At 27.9% G+C, this 16136-nt stretch overlaps 1 protein-coding gene, 1 long non-coding RNA gene and 1 pseudogene across 3 annotated transcripts; all 3 read left to right on the top strand.

Annotated features, from left to right (window-relative positions):
* Window positions 1-9038: 9038 nt before the first annotated feature.
* LOC149893724 (uncharacterized) lies at window positions 9039-11668 on the top strand (annotated as a pseudogene). Its single transcript, XR_016445955.1, has 2 exons — window positions 9039-9282; window positions 9704-11668. The product of XR_016445955.1 is annotated as an uncharacterized LOC149893724 (transcript).
* A 79-nt stretch (window positions 11669-11747) lies between these two features.
* On the top strand, window positions 11748-13518 carry LOC149893725 (uncharacterized). The gene is made up of 5 exons (XM_090069724.1): window positions 11748-12448; window positions 12579-12787; window positions 13000-13047; window positions 13138-13227; window positions 13360-13518. Exons 1-5 carry the CDS (start codon window positions 12262-12264, stop codon window positions 13516-13518), a joined length of 693 nt encoding a protein of 230 aa, XP_089925850.1. The 5' UTR covers window positions 11748-12261.
* A 308-nt stretch (window positions 13519-13826) lies between these two features.
* On the top strand, window positions 13827-14410 carry LOC149893726 (uncharacterized). Its single transcript, XR_016445963.1, has 2 exons — window positions 13827-14084; window positions 14219-14410. It is a non-coding gene; the product is annotated as an uncharacterized LOC149893726 (long non-coding RNA).
* Window positions 14411-16136: the final 1726 nt, after the last annotated feature.

Below are 16136 nucleotides of genomic sequence, written 5' to 3' on the forward strand. Positions count from 1 at the left end.
TAGAATGAAATAAAGGGTAGAATGAAATAAAGGGTAGAATGAAATAAAGGGAGAATGAAATAAAAGGTAGAATGAAATAGAGGGTAGAATGAAATAAAGGGTAGAATGAAATAAAGGGTAGAATGAAATAAAGGGTAGAATGAAATAAAGGGAGAATGAAATAAAAGGTAGAATGAAATAAAGTGTAGAATGAAATAAAGGGTAGAATGAAATAAAGGGTAGAATGAAATAAAGGGTAGAATGAAATAAAGGGTAGAATGAAATAAAGGGTAGAATGAAATAAAGGGTAGAATGAAATAAAGGGTAGAATGAAATAAAGGGTAGAATGAAATAAAGGGTAGAATGAAATAAAGGGAGAATGAAATAAAAGGTAGAATGAAATAGAGGGTAGAATGAAATAAAGGGTAGAATGAAATAAAGGGTAGAATGAAATAAAGGGTAGAATGAAATAAAGGGTAGAATGAAATAAAGGGTAGAATGAAATAAAGGGTAGAATGAAATAAAGGGTAGAATGAAATAAAGGGTAAAATGAAATAAAGGGTAGAATGAAATAGAGGGTAGAATGAAATAAAGGGTAGAATGAAATAAATGGTAGAAAGAAATAAAGGGTAGAATGAAATAAAGGGTAGAATGAAATAAAGGGTAGAATGAAATAAAGGGTAGAATGAAATAAAGGGTAGAATGAAATAAAGGGTAGAATGAAATAAAGGGTAGAATGAAATAAAGGGAGAATGAAATAAAAGGTAGAATGAAATAAAGGGTAGAATGAAATAAAGGGTAGAATGAAATAAAGGGTAGAATGAAATAAAAGGTAGAATGAAATAAAAAGTAGAATGAAATAGAGGGTAGAATGAAATAAAGGGTAGAATGAAATAAAGGGTAGAATGAAATAAAAGGTAGAATGAAATAGAGGGTAGAATGAAATAAAGGGTAGAATGAAATAAAGGGTAGAATGAAATAAAGGTTAGAATGAAATAAAGGATAGAATGAAATAAAGGGTAGAATGAAATAAAGGGTAGAATGAAATAAAGGGTAGAATGAAATAAAGGGTAGAATGAAATAAAGGGTAGAATGAAATAAAGGGTAGAATGAAATAAAGGGAGAATGAAATAAAAGGTAGAATGAAATAAAGGGTAGAATGAAATAAAGGGTAGAATGAAATAAAGGGTAGAATGAAATAAAAGGTAGAATGAAATAAAAAGTAGAATGAAATAGAGGGTAGAATGAAATAAAGGGTAGAATGAAATAAAGGGTAGAATGAAATAAAAGGTAGAATGAAATAGAGGGTAGAATGAAATAAAGGGTAGAATGAAATAAAGGGTAGAATGAAATAAAGGTTAGAATGAAATAAAGGATAGAATGAAATAAAGGGTAGAATGAAATAAAGGGTAGAATGAAATAAAGGGTAGAATGAAATAAAGGGTAGAATGAAATAAAGGGTAGAATGAAATAAAGGGTAGAATGAAATAAAAGGTAGAATGAAATAAAAGGTAGAATGAAATAAAAGGTAGAATGAAATAGAGGGCCCGATCGCTTGCAGCAGCTTTGCAACAATTGTTTTGCATTCAACACGTTCAGAAAAGAAAATGAAAAAATGTAGGCGTACCAAGGTTCGAAGAGAAGTGTCTCAATAAACCTGAAATACTCGAGATATTGAAAAATGTTGAGAGCAAAAAAACAGCAAAGCAAGCTAAAAAAGTAACGTAAGCTTAGCTTTAATGACGAGCACCAAAAAAACCAAGCAACAGAAGCGAATCCAACAACAAAAACAGCCGCAAACCAAGTCAAGTGTAAAAAGTACCGTAAAGTTTTAGGCGAAGCTTCAACAAGTCAAAATATGGAATGGTTGCAGTGTGAAAATTCAAAATGCAAGGTTTGGAGTTATTTTATTGCAAATGACAACTCAACTCAACCTCTAGTACCTCTCAACGATTCTACATCATCACAAGAATAAAGTTTTTTTATTTGGTTGTTTTTTAAATTATTATTATTGGTTGTTTTTTAAGTTGTTATTATTGGTTGTTTTTTAAGTTGTTATTATTGGTTGTTTTTTAAGTTGTTATTATTGGTTGTTTTTTAAGTTGTTATTATTGGTTGTTTTTTAAGTTGTTTTTATTGGTTGCCTATTGTTTTTTTTAATTAAGTGTTTTTTTTTTAATAATACATAAGTTTGCGTATTTCATTCTCCCCGAATGTGAGGGAAAAAAATTCTAAACTATTTCATTTGGCCTCATTTTACTCTTTCTATTATTTAGAATAAGATTTTTTAGAGTTACGTAACGAAAGAATTTCAAAATTCATTTGTTAAAAGTAAATAATAAAGATAATTTTAAATAACTGGTGGCTCTCTTTCGAAATGATTTTTCATCGACAATTATGAAAGTTATCAAATCGATAACAGTTTTTTCCAACTTTTAAAAAAACCAGTATTAAAGTTTTTTCTAACCCCTTGAGAGTTTCGATGAGAAAGCAAGTGTTCATTTTAGAAAGAACAACAACAACAAAAAAAAACTTTAAAGTAAAAGCTTTAAGAAAAAGCGCCAGAACTTTGATAAATTCATGCAGTTCTAACTTACATTACACAAATTCAAATATTAACATGCGCTCTAACTGAGAATGTTTATTCAAAACTTTAAATGTAAAAACGTAAGATTTAATATTTAATTTTTGTCATGGTTTGCCTCGATTTCAGGTAGCCGTAACATTACATCATTGGAATTCGGGATGTGTCTATTAAAATAAAAAATTTTTAAAAGAAACTTACGGCTTATTTTTAATGGAACCTCGGTTTCATGAAATTTTTATAAGTTCTATCTTTATTTTTTTGACCTTTTTTTTTTTTATATACAAAAAAATAAAATACTTGAAATATTTTATTTTTTTTATAACTTACAGCACGTGACAAAATTATTCATACCTAATATGTAATATGTTTTTGCAATAAAACAAAAACCAAATTGGTTTAAACAATTTTAATAGATACTAAAAAGAAAATTTATATAACAACTATTAATATAATAAACTAAAATACTTACAAAATTATATCTTGCTACTAAAAAAAAAAAAAAAATTTTTTTCAAAATGAGATTTTAGAAAACGTCAAAAGTATTCGTAGCTCTCAAAACTTTTTAATGTAAATCCAAGTTTTTTGTTTTATAGTTAATATTTAGTATGAATTCCTTGAGCATCGATTATTGCAAGCAAGCAACGAGGAACACTATGAATTTGGTTTTGTATATAGTTTTGAGGAATATAATGCCAGGCTGACTCCTAAGCTGAAAAGAAATTTTGTTTTTTGGTACTGTGCTCATTCCTTTTAAATTTATTATCCAAATAATCGGACAACAAATTTAAAAGGAATGAGCACAGTACCAAAAAACAAAATCCGAATATATTAATAGAGGGCGTAAATATAATATATTAATAGAGGTTGTTTAGCAAAATATTTACATATTCTGCTTCTGTTAATTTTTATTCATTTTGAACTAATTTACCAACTCCATTATGCATGAAACAGCTTCAAACAAGTGCTTTAAAACCCCCGTGTTTGATGGTTGCTTTTATAGCTCTTTTGTCCAAGGACTTTCCTTTCTTTTCCATATATTTGGTCATTTTTTGGAATTCTTAAATTTGAATTTACTTTTATCAGATCTTAAAACTGATTTCCAAAATTCTAGTTGCTTTGAAAAATACTTTTTTGCTAAGACAAGGGGTTTTAGTTTATTTTTTTTTCTTGAAATGAAAGGTTTTTGTTTTACAAGACCCATAAAACTCTGCAGAGCGAAGTCTACGTTATATTGCTCCTTTTGAAACGTTCACGCTTAGTATCTCTTTAACAGCTCTGGCAGAAATAGGAATCTGGCAGGTTCTCGCTTTATTTCTCTTTATTTCTCGTACATTAATCTTATCTTCTCTAGATATTGTTTTTGGTGGACGGTTTGAACGTGCTTTATTTTGCACACTTTTAGTTTTTTCTATATCTTTGTATTATTGATTGTACCGCTGCCTTGCTTTTATTATATTTTCCAGCACTTTTTCTTTTCTCAAAACCACTTTCATGATCATCAACATTTACCGTACCTCAACGCTAATTTCTTTGGTCTTAAGAAATTTGAAAAACTTTTAAAATAAAAAAAAAAGGAAGTATTTTTCAAAATATTTTAAATTTTACTTCTGTGGCCAAATAAAATGAACTTAAGAGCAAAAACAAACAAAAAAATAAACTTACAGTACGAAATAAATCAATAGGTATGAATACTTATGTCATATTTAAAATGCACTTTTAATAATATGCACTAAATATAACCAAACATAATAACTTAACATCGTAATCATGAACACAGAATTATTTTTTATTTTCATCTTTACACGAATTTATTTATTTATATATTTATAAAGAATAACCACGTTGGAGTATGAGAACAAAATTTAATAATATATGCAATGAGGTATGAATAATTTTGTGGCATACTGTATGTAAAAAAACGTCGTGAAATTCCCTATATACGAAGCTTTTTTTTCCAAACCGTGTTTACTCCATTCTAAAAGATTTTGAGAAAATCGAGAAAAAGTTCTAAATTAATTTCCTATATTCGAAATAATTATTTAAAAAGCTTAAAGCTCTTCACCTTCACTTTCAATTAAATCCTTGAATCATGAAATCATGAAAAAGAATCATGAAAAATCATGAAATGAAGTTTTTTTCCTAGTATTGATTATGATTCAACCATGGTTTACTCAACTATTTTGTAAAAATTCAATGCTTCGTGATTCACTATAGTTCCCATATTTGTAATCAATTTTTTGATATCACTTAGATTGATATTTTTAAAATGACTTCTACAAGGAAGCTCGGCTATTTTTAATAGTAAAAATATTTGACCTCTTTTAGAATACTATGATTAGTAATTAAATGGAATATGTATTCATTAACACTTTGATTTGTTTGTTGTTAACATTTGCTTAACTTCAGAAATTTTAAACTCTTATTAATTTCAAAATTATTAATGCTAATCTATTCCAATCATGCGCTTTCCAATCTATCCGAATTTTCTTGAAAAAAGTGTTACACATTTCAGTAATAATTAGGTTTGACGGCAAATACCGACGGTTATAAGAATCGCTTCTTGAATAGTGTCCAGGTAGCTTATTCGCAAAACTTTTTTTTGCGTAAGCTTGGCGCAAGTTCAAAACTGCGAAAGTCGTGTTCACGAAACTTGCGCAGTTGCGTTTCAAAATTATTTTAGTAAGTTTTTGCGTAAGTTCAGCGCAACCCATGCGCAACCCTAATTTTAAGGAAATGCTGGGATTTATTGGTGAACACAATTGATCTGAAAAAATAAAGGGATAACCTATTCTTTTGTTATTATTTTTCAAAAAAAGTTGAAGCGAAATTGGTCTCCCAAGATGGCGGCGATCAGAGCTCATAGCGATGACCGATGTACGTTTTATAAGGCTTTACAGAAATATGAAAGAAAATAATTCAATAGAGTTTTAAAAGAAAAACTAGACTATGAAACAAATTTTTTAAATGTTTAAAGAGATGAAACCATGTAAAAAAAAATTAGACAAAAAAAATTTTAACTTAAATATTAAAGTTCAAACTACTCGATATACTTTTTAAGTACAATTTACGATTAAATTAATATTTATGTATAATTTATGTATCTTTTAGTTCTTAGTTACCCAATGCAGTGTCCTAGTAGGTTAATAGCATAACTGCATTGTAAGCGGCAGTGGTGTCTACTTACAATTTTGACAAATTTTATATTTTGAATTTTTACAGTTAGATACCAGATATACATGCTACAAGATCTATTAACTGAGTGCTGTGAGTACACATAACTCAGGTGTTCTTTTTAGGATTAATGTAATTAATGGATATAATATTTAATAAGAATAATAAATGCAAAATATAATTTTTTTGACATTATATATTATTTTACTAATATATTATTCTTTGTAATATTCAGTGAATTGTTTTTGACTTGCTATTCAAAACGACTTTAAATGTTATTAAGGGAATTCTTTGATAACATACATTACATATGTTATCAAACAATATCAACATTATGTATGTCATCAAAAACTGTATGAAATGTTAATTATCCCTTACAGTTTAGGGATAATCAATCTTATTTTAAGATATAAATGTAAATACACCTTAAAAAAAATTCATAATCTATTTATAAATTTTTGAATAGAGAAATAATTAATGAACAAATTTTTCAAATGTTTGGCTCAGCTATAACTGATAACCATTTATATTCACTGACTAAATTAATTTCAGAAAACTATGCAAATATCGGTCTTTATCACATGGGCAAAAAGCAAACTGCCAAACTAACTGGAAAAAAGCTTCAGAAGCAATTAACAAAACTTATCCTTTTCAAAAACCAATGAAAAATATGTTTTCTATAAATAATATATATGTTTAACAAACATATTTTTCATCGGTTTTTTTCCGTTATTTTTATGAAAAAAATTTCATGTTAAACAAAAAAAAAACTTATGTATTTATCAATTTTTGAGCTTATGATATAAAACTTGAATGCCATCTGTTTCTTAATTTTCATATAACCGTTCGTTAATTCCACCACCATCTTGGGAGGACAAAACTTGCTTCAAAAAATTATCCATATACGCTATCTAGTTATATTTTGTGATCAATGGTGAATATCAAATAGTTATATGAATGTACGGTTTCCGTAAACTTAGTTCAGCTGCGCAAGAGTTACGAAAGTTTAATGAATATGCACCCTGATTTGCATCTGTATTTTGAAATATATTATTTAATTTTTTCTTTATACTCATTATGTTTTGGATTCAATCGTTTTCTACCTCTTCTTTCAGGCCTGGAGTTATTATGTGATTTAATATACTTTGCTATATTTGTCACTCTAGTGCTCCCGATTTGAAAAATTGAACGGAATGTTTTTGCACTAACTCTAAATTAGTCGTTATCATTTGATATTTTATATTTAATCGAAAGTTCTCGTTTTATTAACTTGTTATTGCTTCGTCTTCTTTTCAGTTCATAAAATGTCATTAAAGATGAAATCATTGAATCTTATGTTGATTTGTTGAGTTATTTTGATTTGAGTAAAAGTTATCAAATACTGCTTTAATTCTGCGTTTGATAGACTCATAGCTTTACAAAATTTGTTTAAATGTTTACGATAGATTACTGGTTAAATACCACATGATAAATTGATGTTACATTTTTTCGCATTTTTCTTCCAACTTTCGGAATTTTTATTCCGTTTTTGTCCTTTTCCAGGTTCTGAAAATATCATGTACTCAAGTTCCAATTCAAATGAAATACTCATTTTAGTCAAATCAGATTATCAACAGATTCATAATAGAAAACACAAAAAATTATTAAAATACTATTTTCATTTTTTTTAAAAAAAAAGCGTTTTTCATGTAATTGTCATGGGAAAAGCGTCAGAGATTTAATTTGTTTAATGAGGTTATCGCTCTTCGGCACGAAAGTTAGTTTGCTGGAAAAAAAGTTATGTTGAAAAACAAAAAAAAATAATTTGCTGGAAAAAAAGGTTAAACATGGTGTACAATTTTCTCTTGGATTAAAGGGTTTTTTAACCAAAATAAAAATTCCATTAAAATTCAAGCATCAAAGTTCATTAGAATAAATGTTTGTGTCAGTTTTAAAATTTTTGTGACTTAATGCTGTTAAGAATAAAATGCTTCATATGTTTTTATAGAAACAAAATGTTTTAGTTAAGCGAATTTCCGGGAAATCAAGTGTCATGAAATTTCTGAAATACCATTATAAACTGTGTTTAATATACCTAAATTAAACATTTTTTACTCATCAATTGTGCTCTAATGATAGGTCATTTAAAACCAATAAAAATCTCTAAAATAAAGTCGTGATTATGAATGATGAATGAATGAAATCTTTTTACATTTTAACAAATTTCTTTATTATTTAATCCAAGATTCATTTGTAAAGTTATTTGTGAATATATTCAGCTTTTTCTTCTCCGAAACAGCAAATCTGTTTATGGTGATTGTTTAACGATGTGATTTGATTTATTGATGTATTATTTTAGTGTAATTTGAATACAATCCCGACAAGAAAGGTATATGTGGGCCACATGTGGCCATAGTGCTTATAAGTGGATTTAAAGCGTGAAACTATATTCTAGATGTTTATCGATATATAAACTGATGATGAGCGTGGCCCACGTGTGAAACACATAATGCGGTCCACATAATTATCCCACTTAATGCGGTATACTCTTTAAATAAACACATGCTAAAATAGATGTGGTTATGATATGGGCCATTCATTATCTTGCCACATCATACCAGGCTTTAAACTTTAAAATAAATTACTTCATTCCATTGTGAAAAGCGCAATATTATTTTATTACGTCAGACGCTTATCAATTTAATATATATATTTTTTTGTTAACATGTTTAAGTGGTTTTGTAATGCAAATTTGTGTTTTTTTAGTTTATACGGTATCAACAATTTAAATAAATGTATATATATATATATATATATATATATATATATATATATATATATATATATATATATATATATATATATATATATATATATATATATATATATATATATATATATATCAGAGCCGTCCTTAGAAAACGCGAGGCCTTGAGAATAACATTTTTGCGAGGCCTTCTTGAAAGTCGTTATTTAAGGCGCTCTTACTGTCTAAAAAAGTAGTGTGTAGATGCAAAACACAAAATTGTTATTTTCTTGTAGGTTTATAAAGGAACTGAGTGTTTTATAAAATAATCTATAATAATAACAATAAAGTTTATTCTTCAATTTATTATAGGCAGGGCCGCCAAGAGCCGATACGCCGCCTGGGACAGCAACTCTGATTGGCCCCCTTATTTAACGAATTATGGCTTCTGTCGGTTAAAACTGAAATTTGGCTTATTGTTAAAGGGTAATATATTATTGTTATTGGGTATATTAATAATATATTATTGTTAAAAGTTATATTGGGTATATATACCCAATATAACTTTTAGCGGTATTTTAATGACAATTTTTGTGGCTTGTTATCCAATATAAATTATTAAAAATATCCTAGTTTATTTCAAGAAATAAAAAAATCAGCCTTATGCACATTGCATAAAAGAAGTGAGGAAAATATTACTAAGTAAAATAATTTTTCCAAATATCTCAGTTTAATTTCTAGAAAAAAAAAAATCATCTTACACAATCGCATAAAAGAAGCGGGAATAGTAATAAAAGAATTAAATAAAATGGCTAACAATGTAAGCGTACTTTGTATCTATTGATATTATTTCTACATATCTATATATATATATATTATATATAGATACTTTTTATATAAATATATATTTAAATTATTATTTATATTTAATAGGTATCAACTATTAATTTAATATATAAATATAGACTTTTAAACATATATATATTTATATATATATATATATAAACATATATATATATATATTTATTTATATATATATATATATATATATATATATATATATATATATATATATATATATATATATATATACATTGCATATATATATACATTGTGTATATACATTTATATGTATATTATATATATATATATACTCATATTTATTTACATTTTTTTAGTATAAAATACATTTAAAATACAATTTATTTTTAATTACTTCTGTATCATATTGTTTCTTAAAGGATAAAAAATGGAGTGGGCTGTCAAAGGAGAAAAAAAGGCTTGTCATTAATGAAGAAGTTGATACTTTTTACAAAAAAGCTCAGGAAGATGCTGCAATTCATGAGGTTGTTGTTAGTTACGATCAAGAAGAGCCCAAGAGTTCTTCGTTAGAAGCAAGTAGCAATAATAGCATTAACCTTGGTAGTTATCGTTCTTTTGAAAGTATCATAGATACAAGCTCAGAAGAAATTACAAATAAGTCACTTTTAGAGGAAATTCGTGTTTGGGCAATTCAATACAATGTTGAAAACAAAGCATTGGATGATTTGTTAAAAATTCTTATAACAAAACATCCGGAGTTACCTAAATCATGTAAAACACTTTTAAAATGTTCTTCGACCCATTTGAATATCTCAAAGATGGGTAGTGGAGAATTTGTTCACTTTGGCCTAGAAACTGAACTTATTAGGTATATAGAATCTGGTTTGCAAAGCTTTAGGATAAGTTCAGATCGATATAATTTACTTTGCGCTGAAGCTACTCATTTTCATTCTACACTTATCACGTTAACATTTAATATCGATGGGATGCCTTTATTCAAATCCTGCTCTAAATCATTTTGGCCTATTTTAGCAAAAGTTAATGAAAGTACTTGCCTTGAGCCTTTCATTGTATCTCTTTATTTTGGCACAAATAAACCGAATGACCTGAATAAATATTTTTCAGGGATTGTAGAAAACTTGAACAATTTAAAATACCCAATTGTAGTTTCAGGACAGAGGTATCTTATTAGAGCTTTTTGTATTGTAAGTGATGCTCCGGCAAGAGCATTTATAAAGGGTATAAAGTATTTTAATGGATACAATGGGTGTGAGTATTGCAGATTAACTGGTAGCTATATTAATGGAAAGGTTGTTTTTGATAATCATGATGCTCCTGCTCGAACTGATCAACAGTTTTTGAATTTTCAAGAAAAAGATCACCAAAAGGAAATGACGGCAATTGGTAGTATTGTACCTCCTGTTACTTGTGTGCCAGCTGAGTACATGCATCTGTTATGTGAAGGTGTGTTCAGAAAACTTTTGTTTTTATGGGTTTCTTCAACATGTGTGTACAAAGGTTCATTTCGCATACCACCGTCTAATCGAGTTGCTTTATCAAATAAGATCGTTGAAAATGGGAAACACATGCCTAAAGAATTTAAACACAGAAAAGTGAGACCATTGGTTGAGATGGACCGATGGAAAGCAACTGAATTTAGAACTTTTTTTATTTATTTGGCACCATTAGTCATGAGATCTTTTCTGCATCCCAGTGTTTATGCTCATACTATGCTTCTCCATTTTGCAGCATTCAATATGCTTGGATCAGATTTTTTACCAATTATGGATAACATTTCCTGGTGTTTGAAGAAATTTGTTACTACGTTTGCAGATCATTATGGTAAAGGTAATTTAGTGTATAACATTCATTGTCTTTTACATTTAGATGAGTTTGTAAAAAACCTTGGTCCACTTGACTTTTGGTCATCATTTCCTTTTGAGAATAAATTAAGGCATATTAAAAAGACCATTAATTCCAACACCAATTGCCTCAAACAGTGCATCAATAATGTAATTAGAAGTTCAATTTTCAAAACATTATCGCCATCTTGCAATAACTTATTTTACTTATCTACACATTCACCAGACAATATATATCTCACCTCTTCTGGAATAGTATGTGTTACTTCGTTTGTTACCGATGTTGTGTGTAATGGAAATGTAATGACTTTATATGAAGACGTGTATTCCCATCCATATCCTTCTTCATTTATGCATATAGGTTTGTATAAACACTCAAATAGTAATGTATGCAATGTTTCAATAATTAACAAATGTGTGTGTATTCCTTGTGAGAATAGTATATTTTACATTATTCCATTTGCTTCTAATAAATTGTTTAGTTATTGATCAAAATACCAGAATTATTTATATAAACTATTAGTTTTTGAACAGCATCAAATTTTGAACTGTTTAACAATTAAAGACATTTGTACTTTTAGCACTTATAGTCTTCAATTTAAATCTTGAAAAATGACTTTTATCTAGTTTTTAAATTTTGTATTTAATTTTAAAAAACAGTTTGTTACATAATTAGTTGTATAACCAATTTATATCAGTTGCGTAAAAGATGTTTAATTTTTTTATGAGTTTTTTAGTGTTATTTTTTTATAGGCATTCTTATGAATTTTATATCTACGTAATAAAGATATTTTTTATGAAATAATTATATATAGAAAAGTATGAGTTGTTTTACCTATTTTTTATTTACTTGATATTGTTAATTTATATTGCTATAGTCCTAGCAAGTATTGGGAATTTATATAGTTGTTTTACTACTATTACTTATGCAAAATTTTTTTTATTGAATTATGGTAATTCTATTGTAAACATAGTGTCATCAGGGTGGCAAATACCCTGTAAATATTGTGCCAGCCCAAAACGATATTTACTGAAATTATCTTTCCTAATTCCTAGAGTTTTTTATAATATGCACAAATAGTTTATATTATTTATATTTTTTACAGTGTAAAGATATGTTTTATATTGTTCATTTCCTTAATGACAATACTGTGGAGTATGTTCCAAAGGAATGGCTTAATGGAAACAGCGAGTGTATGTGGCCAAAATGTAGCATGACTTCATTAAAAGGAATGCGCCGGAAGAGACAGATTCCCAATAAAGATCGGGAAAGATACAAAATACGAATTTTATCTACTGCAGGTAAAAACACACATATGTGTGTTTGTGTGTGTGTGTGCGTTTAAGTTATACCTGGTTTATTAATATTACTTTAATGCACAATCAACTCACATTTTTGTTACTTTGTATTACTTTGACTACTTTGTTACAGACTGTGAGGAAAGAGCATTAGAAAAGTTAAAAATATCTGAAGAAACAAGTGATCTTGCTTCAGAATATGAAGGTAATTCATGTCGTAGGAAGACAACATCAAAACGATTATCCCCTTCATTATTTGCTTCTCAAATTCATGGCAATATGTCTAGTGAAGATGATTCTGATTTCAACAGGCCTACATCTCTTCAGCAGGCTGTCATTTCTGTAAGCTTATAAAGTGACTTTATTAAAAACAAGTTTTTTTCATTAACTTGCTTACGTTAATGAAAAAAATGTTAAATAATTATTTTAAATGTGGAAACGAAAATATTTATTTAAACATGGCTTACTCTTGTTGATTACAATCAACAAATTTTTATTTTCTTAAATTAGATAAAGTTTTACTAGATTTTAATAATTAGCATAAAATATTTTAGACATCAACACCAGGTAGCCAACCATTACTGCCAATACCACATCATGCTGTAAGTATTAAACATGTTGCTTGATAGCAATACTATAAGTTAAAATTTGTTAATGTTATTATTAGACATTTAATTTTGATATATGATTAGAATGTTTTTCGAGAGATGCAACACCAAGGAAAATCTAGTCAAAGCTTTGTGTCATTACTAAATGATCCTGATGAAATAAATTTACCTTCAGTAAGATTTTTGTAAATTTTATTTTAGTAATTACAAGTTTGCTGTTAAGTAGAATAATTATAATTGAAGATCATTAAATTTAAATATGCATAAATGTAAGTAAAGTAGAATTTTTTTTTAAAATTATATCAGGAGTTCTTGCCAATGCCATACACCAAAAATTCCACTAACACCCTTACACCAATCAGACAGTCAATTGAATACCGATTGTCCTCCATTGAAAATTTACTTAAAGGTGAAAAATCTTTTAAAGTACATATATTAATTTGTCTATCTTTTAAATACTTATAACAGTTCGATTTGATTAGATTTAGTAAAATCTGTAACGTCTGCGACAAAAGAGATTAAACATTTGATAGAGCGTATGCCAATTGGTCATACTGAAGAAAGTTTATTTACGAAATCAAGCAGCATAGAAGAGTTAGATGCTGTTTTGTTGCAATGCCAGGATGAAGAAATGGCCTCATTTTGCAAGTTGTACTTAAATATTATTGAAAAACTTTTTAATAAAAACTCCGGTTGCATCCATTGAAAAATTAAAAATTCGAATATTTAACCTTTTTTTAGATAATACAATTTTTTATATAATTTGAATTCATATATAAATTTTATCTTTTAGTAATCACTTATATATATTTATGTATGTGTTTATACACCTTTGTGTACTTTTAAATTGTTTACTTTCTTTTTCTGAATGTAGATTAACTGGCTAGCAACAGCAGGTGGAAAGTATATATCTGATACGGTACGAAACATTTTGAATGTTTTCATGACTGATGAGTTACAGATGAGTTGTTGTCGTACTGGGAAACGCTCAAACAAATATTCAATTGAGGCTTTTGTAAAGTTTATTGCAAGTAAGCAAAGTAGCTATTCCGTTAGAGTTAACCGTTTGTCAAGTACAAGTACTTATTGATAAAGTTGACATTAACCCTTAATAAATTAATTTTTTGTATAATCGAAATAATAAATAATAATAAACTGATTTTAGTTGCTGTTCGAAGGCATTGCAAAAATGCTACAGACAAAGATGTCAATGAAGCCATCACCGCTTCACTGCATAACTCAGCAGATCGTGGTGGTAGACGTATGCATCGAGAGAAGAATGAATAAATAAATTTAATGAAAAGTTATTGTAAATAAATAAAATGTTTGTAAATAAATTTATAACAAAAAGCAAGAAGCATATTGTTTTTCATATATATATATATATATATATATATATATATATATATATATATATATATATATATATATATATATATATATCAGATTTCATGTAAAAAGTTAGTATACTTTCGTTCTGAAAGTGGTTTTGAGCGATATAAGTACTATTGCCACACGTGAGCCACTCCAACGCCATCCCATAATGAGTAGTGGTAAATATATGGCTAATATATACTTCCCACACGTGGGCCAGATGAACCTTTGCGCACAGATGAAGTGTGGCTTTCGTTCTTATTTAGTGTGGTTTTAGTGCTATAAGCATTAAACCCACATATGGCCCGCACTAAAGCCATCCCATTAAGAAGTGTGGTAATGATATGGCTAGCAAATGCTTCCCACGCGTGGGCCATTTGAACTTTTGCGCACAAATTAAGAGTGGCATTTGTTCTTATTTAGTGTGGTTTTATTGCTATAAACATTAAAGCCACATATGGGACGCATCAGCGCCATCCCATAAAGGAGAGTGGGAAATATATGGTTAACATGCAATTGCCATATATGGCCAACGTTAAATTTTCTTGTCGGGATACGAAGCAGAGCTTGATCCGAAAATTCAATGACGCAGACTGATTTAAAAAGTTATTTCATCTAAAAATGGAAAGTTTTAAAATGTTTCAAGTTTTAGAGGAGATTAAATGCAATAAATCTGAATTGGTTAATAATACAACATCTAAAAAGAGTATGCAAATAGAGATGTCTGATAACAATACACAATTAAAAAATAGACTTAATGCTTCGTTACAGCTAAAAGAGAATGAAAGGAATAAATATGCATTGGTTAACTTGGAAACATACTACCCAAACGTTGGCTCCACAAACAAGTATTTATCATAATTACTTATGATACTATTGCTCGAAAAATCTATTTGATAAAACACTTAGTGGTTTAAATGCCACAGAATCTACTATTTCAAACCAACCTATTTTATCTACAGCTAAAAATAATAAGAGATTTAACTTACACCTTAATGCAACTAGTAATCAAAGGTTTTGATCTTCAAATAAATCTAAATCCAGTTTCTAGGGTAGATGATGTAGTTAATATATTTATTATAATAAAACGCTTGCATCATGGCGCGGATCACTTTAAAATTAAAAAATATACACTTATGATAATAAAAATGACAAGTTCATTTTATTTATCAATGTATTTGAATGTCAAAAAACCATGATTCATTGCTGAAGTTTATTAGTCATATCTTGCTTAAAAAAATCTTAAATAATTCTTGCAAAGACTCTTTCTTTCTTTTTATGTGACTGTTGCATTCTTTTATACAAGTTATTCTGTTATAGATTTATCCATCGGATTTTCAGAATATGTAAAGACATTTAAGAATTGAAATGCGATTGATGTATTATATATGTAGATAATATATCACTAGTACAGTTCAGATTTAATATTTCTAAAACTCTAGTACAGTGTAAAATCTCGAGGATTAAAAAAAACTGAACGTTTGGAGAGACAATATATATTTAAACTAGTACAAAAGCAAGAGCGTCTATGCTTCTCCACCAACAGAATATATAATAAAAAAGAGGTCTGTGGAGAGCACGCACCAATAAATTGACCATTAACATTAATAACAATAATTAAGTTACAAATACCACATTTAACAACACCCACATACAATAATAAAATAATAAATATCACTTTCAACATGCTTCTTTACAATAATTAATTT

The sequence above is a fragment of the Hydra viridissima genome, unplaced genomic scaffold (genome assembly GCF_058129835.1).
Source record: "Hydra viridissima isolate aposymbiotic clone 2 unplaced genomic scaffold, HvirCarnegie_v1 scaffold_1, whole genome shotgun sequence".
Taxonomy (NCBI): Eukaryota; Metazoa; Cnidaria; class Hydrozoa; order Anthoathecata; family Hydridae; genus Hydra; species Hydra viridissima.